Source organism: Pterocles gutturalis, unplaced genomic scaffold, assembly GCF_000699245.1.
Source record: "Pterocles gutturalis isolate BGI_N339 unplaced genomic scaffold, ASM69924v1 scaffold5971, whole genome shotgun sequence".
In the NCBI taxonomy this organism is placed as follows: domain Eukaryota; kingdom Metazoa; phylum Chordata; class Aves; order Pterocliformes; family Pteroclidae; genus Pterocles; species Pterocles gutturalis.
Genome location: NW_010100182.1, coordinates 117,760 through 129,004, shown reverse-complemented (window position 1 = coordinate 129,004; position 11,245 = coordinate 117,760). Strand labels below are relative to the sequence as shown.

Sequence of the window (11,245 nt, the reverse complement as noted above, 5' to 3'; positions counted from 1 at the left end):
GTCCTCCTGGCCACACTATTGCTGATGCAGGCCAGGATGCCGTTGGCCTTCTTGACCACCTGGGCACACTGCTGGCTCATGTTCAGTTGGCTGTTGACCAGCACCCCCAGGTCCCTCTCTGCTGGGCAGATTTCCAGCCACTCTTCCCCAAGCCTGTAGTGTTGCAGGGGGTTGTTGTGACCCAAATGCAGGACCTGGCACTGAGCCTTGTTGAACCTCATACAATTGGCCTCAGCCCATCGGTCCAGCCTGTCCAGATCCATCTGTAGAGCCTTCCTGCCCACAAGGAGATTAACACTCCCACCCAACTTGGTGTTGCCTGCAAACTTACTGAGGGTGCACTTGATCCCTTCATCCAGATCGTTGATAAAAGATACTAAACAGAACTGGCCCCAGTACTGAGCCCTGGGGAACACCACTTGTGACCACCTGCCGACTGGATTTGACTCCATTCACCACAGTTCTTTGGGCCTGGCCATCCAGCCAGTCTTTTACACAGAAAACCCAGTACACCTGTCCGGGCCATAAGCAGCCTTTTTCTCCAGGAGAATGCTGGGGGAAAGGGTGTCAAAGGCTTTACTGAAGTCCAGATAGACAACATCCACAGCCTTTCGCTCATCCACTAAGTGGGTCATCTTGTCATAGAAGGAGATCGGGTTAGTCAAGCAGGACCTGCCTTTCATAAACTCTTGCTGACTGGGCCTGATCACCTGGTTGTCATGTGCATGCCGTATGATGGCACTTAAAATGATCTGCTCTATAACCTTCCCCGGCACTGAGGTCAGACTGACAGGCCAGATCCTCCTTGTGGCTCTTCTTGTAGATGGGCATCACATTTGCTAACCTCCTGATAACTGGGACCTCCCCAATTGACCAGGACTGATGATGAATGATAGAAAGTGGCGTGGTGAGCACTTCCACCAGCTCCCTCAGTACCCTTGAGTGGATCATGACGATGATGGTAGCTGATGCATTACTCCCCTCTCAAAAGCTGTACCTCCCTCTCTGATGCCAAAAGCATTTCATCCTCCACATCTCACTCTTGAAACAGCCAAAAAATGTACCATTAGTAAAGGCAGTTTTGTCAGTGTAGACCCACCTCCACTGAGAACTGGTCTGAGATTACCAATGTTGTACTCACAGGCTACTGATCACCTGCAGAGGGACTGTCCCTGGTGGGTGGCATCACTGTGGGGACGGGGTGAGGACACAGGACCGGCACGCAAAGATCGGGGTGCTGCCCTCCACTCTGTCCCTGGCCACGCTGCCTGGCCATGTGCCAGTGACCGACGTCTAAAGCTCATCTAAAGCTTTCTAACCATATCTTTGCAAACACTCATGGTCTCCCTTTTCTGTCCTAGTGTTTAACATCTGCTCACCTCTGTAGTGGTTGAATACCATTACATGGAGTCATTGGCAGGGCCTCATTCTGGGGAGATTGCATGGTCCCTCTGGCTTTCTTTTTGTTTCAGGTCAAAGGATCATGTGGATAGTGTTCTAGTTCTTTTTTTTTTCTTTCTGTTCTAGTATATACTCTCAGAGACTTGGGCCATTTGGTAGGATTCTTGTATTGTAGGTGAGCATTTGATTTCTGAGAGGTTTTTAATGACAGAACAGCTTTCACAAAGCGAAGAAGTTTTGTAGCATTTCCCAGATATCTCAGGATTTATTAGATCTATGGACTATTTTAATTTTTAATGTTATAAGTCCACTTTAACTTTTAAAGGATTGCTTCTAGTTTCTAATAAAGGTTTTCTGAGGACGAAGAGTCAGCATATGATTGCATAAACCTTTATCTGCTTTCTCACTGCCTCATGTCTTCTTTCAATAATAGATCCTCCCAGGAGTACGTATCATTATTGCGAATCCAGAAACAAAGGGACCCTTAGGAGATTCTCATCTTGGTGAGGTGAGTCATGAAAACTTAACCTTTGTACTCTTTGAACTAAATTGCAGATATAAAGCTATCGTTTTGTGTGCCAACGGTTTCCTGTAGTACATCTTATCAAATGCCCAGTTAACAAAATTGTGGATTCTGCAGATCTTTATGGCATGTAAAGTGTGTAGCATATTTGTAACATTATTAAAATTATTAGTAACATAATTGATAAATACTAATAATAGCTCAAGTTTGTTAAAAAATGAAAAAAATCTGCTTTTTCTAACTGTATTTTCTACTTAGTGCTTCACTAATTCTGATGGAAACTTACATGAAAAAATAAGTTTATTGATTAGTCTAATTTCAGCTAGATGGTTTTCTAGTGCTATTCTCTATATAATCATTATTCTTCAATGCACTGGAGTACTCTCATTAGCTGAGTTGAGCAAGGCTATATGTTTTTCCAATTTATGTTTATAGAGAAAGAAAAAAAATATTTTCAATGAACAATTAAGGATCTAATTAACAAAATGAATAATTTGCTTAGTCATAATTAAAACTAATCTATGAGATTAATCTGTAAGATATCATTACTATGAAATCATAAATATTTCCATGATGCCTTGAGTTAGATGAAATTAATCCTTCTCCATAGGTGAAGGTCCCTAGCCCCACCCTTTAAAGTAATGTGTCTGGTGCTCATGGAGAATTCCCTACTGGATACCCTGAACTGGGATGGGGGGACTGGGGAAAGAGCACTTTGGTCTACAGGCTCTTCTGAAAATTGCCATAACCGGGCAGACCTCAGAGCTAGCTGAGCTATTCAAGGAGGCTGTGCAGGTCTTTGGCTAACCTGGGGCCACAGGGCTGTGCAGCAGATGTCCCCACAGCCGTGAAGCCAGCATCCCTCTCCTCCAGGAACAGCCCAGATCTGCACTCTGACTTCAGCAAGGTTTGATTGTGGTCTTTCTGCCTAAAACTGGGTCAGTTAGAGGTTCAGAAACAGTGTCAAAAGGCATTATGGTATTATCTAGCTATAGCTAAAAATATTTGCAGCAAGAATTTTCAATAATACCTCATTCTGGAAAGCTACTTTAATTAATAACAGTATAATTGCTTTTAACTTAGATATGGGTTCACAGCACTCACAATGCCAGTGGGTATTTTACCATCTATGGAGATGAATCTTTGCAATCAGATCATTTTAATTCAAGACTCAGCTTTGGAGACACACAGACTATTTGGGCTCGAACTGGCTATCTGGGGTTCCTGAGAAGAACAGAACTCACAGATGCAAATGGAGGTAAGAGGTCTCATCATCTAGGTCTATGGACATAGTATGGATTACTTTGAGGCTGACACTGTGTCTCTTGGCCTTCACTACCCGGTGTGTTCAGTCTGTGAAACCTGTAGAGCTGCAAAAAAGCCGTAGTTAAAATAATCAGAAAATAAAACAGGCGGCAAGATTTCCCTGCTGAAACTGTTGCTTTTCCTTTGCTGTACCTCAGGTGCTATAAATCCCTTCCACCAATGACTTTTTTGGCACTGTTGATGTGTCAAGTGCATCAGCTTGAAAAACATGAAATGTAGCTTAAAATCCCATCATTTGCTCTCACGGTCGTCTCCACGGGAATGCATTCGTGCAGATAGAAAAGCCTTGTGGTGAGCCCAAGTCCTGTCCCTCCTGTGATGACCACCTTCATTGATAATTCCTCTGTTATAAATTTATTTACAGAATCTCTCCATTTCTCAGATTTCCATTGTCTTAAAACCTGAGGGGATGGTTACTGAAATGTAGTACAAGCCATAGCCTGTGGGAAGAGCTACAGGGTGTTTGGGTTTCTGTTGGGAACATACAGGATTTTCTTATTTGTTTCTGTGACTTTCCTTATCTCATGTACACATGTAAGGAAACCAGCACTGCCAGGCACAAAGCGTCTTTGCTTGGGAAAACGTTACTTTCCTGTGATTTTTGCAGAGCACAGTGCCATGAGCGGCGGCTCACTGAGGTAGCAGCTGAGGCTGTTGGCAAAGTATGGTTTCTAGCAACGCTGCAGGCACCTCCAGGAGTGATCCCAGGGCCCAGTGCCAGTGCAATTAGAATAGCCGCTATTCAGCCAAAGAATGAATTAATCAGATCTGAAAGCATTTTAGTAATCACTGTGGATTACTACTGCTGCCCCTGACCTTATGTTAGCATCTTCCTGAAGATTTGCTTTCGGTTGCGCAGGCTTTCTCTGTTTCATGATGATAGCCAACCTTGAGAAAATTCAGGATTCTCTGAGGGTATTGCAACTTAAGCATCCAAATGGCTTAAATCTTCTCCTGGTAAAGAGTTGCTAAGTCTCTGTTCCCCCACTTTTAGCTCCCAGTGCAGAAAGTTCTCTGCCCTTTATTACTGGTAGGGGTTATATTGCCATTACATTACCACCATGCAAGTATCTAAATTAGTGTAAAAAGAGACAGTTACCTGCTCTTAAAGTCTATTAGTGAGTATTGCTTCTTTATGGATAACATGCTGTTCTTTATTATCAGCCTAATATGTTTTAAAGAGTGCCATTTCAGCCTCATTTATTTCGTTAGTCAGTAAAAAATTGTACTGTAAGAGCATTATGCTCCAGAGCTTGCCATTTGTCTGAATGAGCAATTTGCTATCTGGCACATAGCACATATTTCTAGTTTGTTGATAAAAACCTTTGTAACACACCTTAAGCATCAGTACTGACCATCTCAAAGCTACTGGAAGAAAATAATCCATACTGTTAGGATCAAATCCATCATTCCTCTTTCAAAAGAAGAGAGAGAAAAAAGGAGCCTACTGTCTATTTAGGGCACCTTAAAAAAGAATGAGTTTGTTCTGCACCCACCTGGGAGAAAAATAGGAATTTATGCCACAGTCTTTGGATAAAGACTTCCACCTTTCTCTTCTTCAAATGGGAGTAGTATTTCTGCCTTCCTTTGCACTTCAGTAATGGAAAATTCTCATTAGTTTGGAAGTCACTTTGGGGTTTCAGAAATTCAAGGATAACTTATAAATGTTATACTTATTTTACTTATTTATTAATGTGAACGTTTTTGTAGTTTAATGTACTGGAGAACAGAATCATATTTTTTTTCCTTACAACCAGAACGCCATGATGCACTTTATGTTGTGGGTGCATTAGATGAAGCCATGGAGTTACGAGGGATGAGATACCATCCAATCGATATTGAAACCTCTGTAATTAGAGCACACAAGAGCATCACAGAATGGTAAGGATTATATAACAACAGGGCCTTTATATAAAGCTGAAATATTCATAATGTCTATGGTTTTTTCTTGGATATTGCAATTGATCCAGGAAACCACCTGTCGGGATGGCCACAGGATTTATAACCCAGTTGTAAATATGTCCTCGGGGTGAAACTTCACAAACAGATTTAATGACGAAGGACTGTTTTCTGCTAAAGTCATTCAATATGTTTCTTTTCTGTGTGGTTTTAAGTACAAGTGAAGGATTATACTTTTAATTTGAGGGAGCCAAGCAGCTGCCAGGTAGGTCAGTAGCTGTTTTTTGGAGTTTGAGATTTATATTCTAACCAGGAAAAGCAAACTGGTATGAGTTCAAGCTTTACAAGTGTTGTTATGAAAAGGAGTAAGCAAGCAAACATTTCAAATAAATGAACACAGTAATAAACTTTATTAGTGAACACACTGTTACTTTTGAATTGGTTATTAATAAATCAAGCAGTGATCAAATCAAGGTCACAAAGGAAATTGAAGCAGTAAATCAATGAGTTAATAATGAGATTGTCTTAATCAATGTATCACATCATCAAATGCACACAGCAGGTAATCATTTCTTGAGGGCAACATGAGAACAAATTGCTTTTCATTATTCTTGCATCAGAAGCCTGAGTCAGGTAGTTGTTTTGTTTTGATATAAGCTCAGTTCAGCTCCTCTCCTTTCAACCAAAACGAACCTGTCGCAACAGCCACAGCAATTTAGCAAGTATAAGACATGACACTGCGTTTTCCTTTTTGTCATGGTTTAACCCCAGCTGTCAGTCCCATACAGCAGCTCGCTCACTCACCCCCAGTGGGATGGGGGAGAGAATCAGAAAAGTGAGAAAATTCATGGGTTGAGATAAAGGCAACTGCCTTTAACAAGCAAAGTAAAAGCCGCACACACAAGAGAAGCAAAACAAGAAATTCATTCACTACTTCCCATCAGCAGGCAGCTGTTCAGCCATCTCCAGGAAAGCAGGGCTCTGTCACGTGTAACAGTTACTTGGGAAGACAAACACCACTGCTCTGAACGTCCCCCCCTTCCTTCTTCTTCCCCCAGCTTTACATGCTGAGCACAGCATCATATGGTATGGAATATCCCTTTGGTCACCTGGGGCCAGCTGTCCCAGCTGTGTCCCCTCCCAGCCTCTTGTGCACCCCCAGCCTCCTCGCTGGTGGGGTGGGGTGAGAAGCAGAAAAGGCCTTGGCTCTGTGTAAGCACTGATCAGCAATAACTAAAACATCCCTGTGGTATCAACACTGTTTCCAGCACAAATCCAAAACAGAGCCCCATACTAGCTGCTATGAAGAAAATGAAATCTATCCCAGCCAAACCAGCACACTTTTCAATCCTGGCTCCAAAGGTGTGGCCTGGAGCAGTAAGCTTAATAATGAAGCACAGTGACCAGGCTGGTTCCTTTAGTCAAAACACCTTGCTTTTTTTCTTAAATATCTGTTAAAATTAAGGCAGTTAATTGCCTGACTGTGACTGAGGTTTTGCCTGATTGCCTCCTCCCTAGAGCATCATCACTGCTGGTGTGGTGTTATGCCAGCTAGCCATTGCACAGGGTGGCAGATTCTGTGTCCTCATATAGACCAGTGGGAACACTTTAAGGATGCTGTGAAATTCTCCTTGAATTCTCTTTGAACGTGTCAGATCAGTGTCAGCAGTGGATGGAAAGTTTTCAGATCAAGCTATTTAGGGACAGCTCTACGATAAGATGGCCGCAGATAAGTAAGTCGCTGTGTTCAGCAGTACCTGTTTGTCAGAGATTTGTGTGTCCTCAAAGTGCGAGCTCACGGGCAGTGAACGAAGTAGCCGTATCACGCTGCAGAAATAGTCATCATAGGTTTCAGTGGCCAAAACCGCTTAAATATTATGCTCCTTTTTCAAGATAACTGAAAGTACTTTGAGGATCCTTTCCCTTCCATTATCATGGAAATCCTCAGTGGGATAGTGGCAAGTGAAAAAGAGTTGGGGTAAGCTGGGGAGACCAAAGAAAAAGGCCACTGCAAGAAGGTGGAAGTACATGCAAGTAATTCTCGGTGCCTTAACTCTTCCCAGTAGTTGGGTGATAATGGACAAAGGACATGAGTGAAATTTCAGAAAACATTCTGCCCTTTGCCAAAGGCCAAAATTGAATGTCTTCAGGGTTGTTTTTTCCTCAAAGAAGAGAGATTGCTGATGGGTTAGTTTCTCTGGTGTGGTCCCTGCAGAAAATGGACACACAGAGCGACAATCTGGTTTGCTCACAGTTCCCAACCTCTTCCTAACCAGTCCTCTGCCTAATAGCTCTCTCAAGCCACCACAGGGGAGTTTTCATTCATAGTCCTAGTCCTGACTGTCCTTGACTTTTCTCACTTAACTTCTCTTTCAGCTTCTCTTAGAGATCCTCCCCGTCTTTGTGAAAGACTCCTTGACAAAATAATAACCAGTTAAATCTTTCTTTTTAGATGTACTTTGTAAATGCCTCTCTTTGGATAGGGGCATGCCATGAGCCTCTGTTCTTGTTGGAGGCCGCTGTTGTTTCGGTTACAATGGCCCGCTAAGGATTTAGCTGCATCACTACCTATTGCAAACAATAGGTACTGGGCATGTCCAGACAAGAGATTGTAAAAATATCCCCAGCTTCCAAGAAACATATGCTTATTTTGTAACATTTAACACTGTTTAGGAAAGCAGTGACTTGACTAACACGTGATCTTGCTGTGCAACTTATGTCATTGAGGGTCAAATCTAAATGGTCATTTAAAATTATTCTTGTCTCCTAAGAAATTTTAGCACAAAATCAACAACCACAAACAAAGGGTCTGTTCCCAGCTCAGTGCATTGGCTGTGTTGCATCTATTTAGTGTGCCTCCATAATTTCTTTAGAAAGGGCAGGCTTTCTGAGTCCCTAGTTTTTTGTTTTGTTTCAGTTTTTTTTATTCATCGGGGTGAGAAAGTTAATATATTCGTAAGTGATACATGCTGGCCAATATATCTTCATCTCAACTGGTGAGAACATAAAGAGCAATATTTCCTTTTACATACAGTGGTCACCAGTGAGTTAGAATCACAACATATTAAATGAGTTTTAAATTAAATTGAAACCCTCTTAGGAGTGTCCATGGCTCTAGGACTTAATAGAAGCTTCATGAAGGTTTTTGGGAATCAGGCTTCTGAACTCAGACAAACTAACTTCTCCTAAGCCATGTTTTAAGGACCTGCTCCTGAATCTTGCCATTAATTGCTTTCCCAAGTAATAAGCTAACAGTAGATTTAAGGCATGGTTTCAAGTGCCAACATATTTTAATAAAACCTCCCCAGGCTTTTTTTGTTACAATATATTTAATAATAATTTAGATGCTTGTACAGCAATCCATAAAAATTCTAGGACTTCTCTGGAGATGGGAACCTGTGCAGACTCAAACTTCACTTTTTATTAATATTCAGCATCAATCAAAACTTACTACAATGTCTGTGAAAACATAATTACAAATTAAAATCCATTTCATAGCAGTATTAACTCCAGTGGAACCTGCACAGCCTTGCTTTGGCTGCCCATGAGTTTTCCGGATCTATAAGCATGTAAGAATTCAATCAAATAGTACTTTGGCAGGATCTGATTTTTTTTTTTTTAAATAGTAAGTACTTTTTTCCTAAATCCATTCTGTTAAGCATCAACATCAAGCACATTTTGACATGTGCTTTTGGGCAAAGTAAGATATGTTTCCAAAGTACAGGGATTTTCAGAATTGTCTTAGCAGACCAAAACAGTGCACTTCTGTCTCAATCTAGCATTGACCTTAGGGTAAGTAGCTCTTTTTGAAGTTGGTTTATATACATAATATATTCTAACTTTCAGATGCTTGTGCTTGAGACAGTTCTGGGAAATTACCACCTGATTTTATAAGATGAAGGAGGGTAAAGTACAGGGCTTGATGTACGAGTTACATGTGTAGAATATTATTATTTGTGCTATGGAATAAGGTAGAGAAGAAGTAACCATCATCTGCATCTTAAAAACCTGCAAGGAAGAATGTCATTGCTCTTTGTGGAGCCGCAGTCCTGCTGTCCTCCTGTGAGACGTCAGATGCTTTGGAGACATTCGAGACATGGGGAGGAGGGTGAAGGGAAGCATACGCAAGATTTTCATACCCCTCCAGCCTCCATATTTGGGAGGATAAATGTGTGGTCCTTAGCCAGAAAAGATGCCCAATAGCAGAAACCAAAATTTACCTGCTTTGGCTCAAGGGCTTAACCAAAATTTTGGGGCCTTAAAAAGTTCTTTTTCAAAATAGAACAGATGCAGACACCCCTTATTTCTGTATAAACCAATTGGTCCAGAAGAATTGCAGCTCTTTTGTGCTGAGCTCTGACCTGCCTGGACAGCAGCCAGCCCAGCTGAGAGGGCCCACAGCCACATCAGCCTAGCACCCTGCAAGTGAGGACCCCCTCCCCAGCCACCCAGGGACCTCTGTGCAGCCTCCAGCATGCCGTGTAAACGTTCCTAGGGCTCCATGCCCCTTCTTTAGGCAGATATTGTCCTAAGATCGTTCAACTCAGACTATGTTACTACTGTTCCCTTTGGTGCCTCCTCTTTTAACCTCCTCTGCTCTTCTGGGCTGCTCTTCAAAAAACCCCAGAGGAGACACCTCCACCCACACGTGGCTCATGCATGCCTTCATGAACACAGCAGTGCTGTGATAGTTCTCTGTCTTCAGAGGAAACCACACATTGTTTTACTACCTCCTTACGTGACAGACGAGGATTAGACTCAAAGTTAGCCCAATACCTAGTATTGCAGCAATATTAAAATGAGAGCTACTGGGGCTGTTTTTCTGGCTTTGACTGCAGACATGTGCTGTCTTGGTACTTATGCTTTGTGGTGACCATACAGAAGGAGCCCTAGGAGCTGAAAAAAAGGTAACCAAGGTGGAAGGAAAAGAGTGAAAAATGAAATGGGTAAAAAAAAAAAAAAGCAACCACTAATATTATTTTTTCTTTTGTTCCAGTGCGGTGTTTACCTGGACAAATTTATTGGTTGTTGTAGTTGAGCTGGATGGATCAGAACAAGAAGCTTTGGACCTGGTTCCTTTGGTCACCAACGTGGTCCTGGAGGAACACTACCTGATTGTAGGGGTGGTGGTGGTTGTGGACATTGGTGTAATTCCTATCAACTCCCGTGGAGAGAAACAACGTATGCACCTACGAGATGGATTTTTGGCAGACCAGCTAGATCCCATCTATGTGGCCTACAACATGTAGTCTTGTACCTTAAAGCTTCCATGGACTTTACTATAGATGTATAAAATTTTTTGGTGTCCACTAAAACAGTGTGCAGATAAGATGCTGACACTCATCAGAATGGAACTGTTTCTATTACGACTTTTCAAAGCAGTCACGATTGGCAGGAAATAAAATGTGAAATGTTTTCTTTTACCACTAAATTTTAGAAAAGAAGGACTATGGGGTAAGGCCCTTCAGTGTGTTGGAAAAGCCCATTTTAAACTTTTTTTTTTTTTGCTTATTGGATAATACTGCTTTTTGAGTAAATGTGGCTTTGTATTTTACATTAAGTAAGCTGAAGCAGATTTTTTTTTATTCTGCCCTCCAAATGGATTCTTTTAAAACAATTTGCATACTTATACAAATAATTGTTTTCTTCATTTGTTTTAATATGTCATAAAAAGCTGATGTATACAGATCCATTACTAACTTAAGCCATTTTAGATCCCACATCTTAGGAAACTATGTAGTGGTACGAGGAGAATACCCAAAGTAGCACCTTTCAATTAGAAATCTTACAGCTTTCTGTCGGAGATGCTGAAAGCCCAAAGGCCAAAGAGCCTTTGCTGTTAGCGTTAGAATGGAAGAAATTTATAAATAAGGTGTATTTCGGCAATGAACTTGCAAATATCTTTGTACTAAACTAAAAAGATAAAATAAGTTAACTACTTCTTCTGTAATTATGTACAAAATGTTTAATTTATTTTGATCTCTTTAGAACTATAAAAGAGAAAAAACATTCAAGAATATTAAACTCTTGAAATGTTTGCTAATATAAAAACAAAAGTGTTGTATTATCTTGAGTGGATAGTATCACATCAAATAT

At 41.2% G+C, this 11,245-nt stretch overlaps 1 protein-coding gene across 1 annotated transcript; it reads left to right on the top strand.

The window, feature by feature from the left end:
• Positions 1-1,834: 1,834 nt before the first annotated feature.
• DIP2C (DIP2 disco-interacting protein 2 homolog C (Drosophila)) lies at positions 1,835-10,458 on the top strand (the record flags this gene model as incomplete). Its single annotated transcript, XM_010078691.1, has 4 exons — positions 1,835-1,909; positions 3,008-3,182; positions 5,008-5,131; positions 10,146-10,458. Coding segments are annotated over 4 exons (627 nt in total), but the record flags the coding sequence as incomplete, so codon positions are not given.
• Between the last annotated feature and the right edge of the window lie 787 nt (positions 10,459-11,245).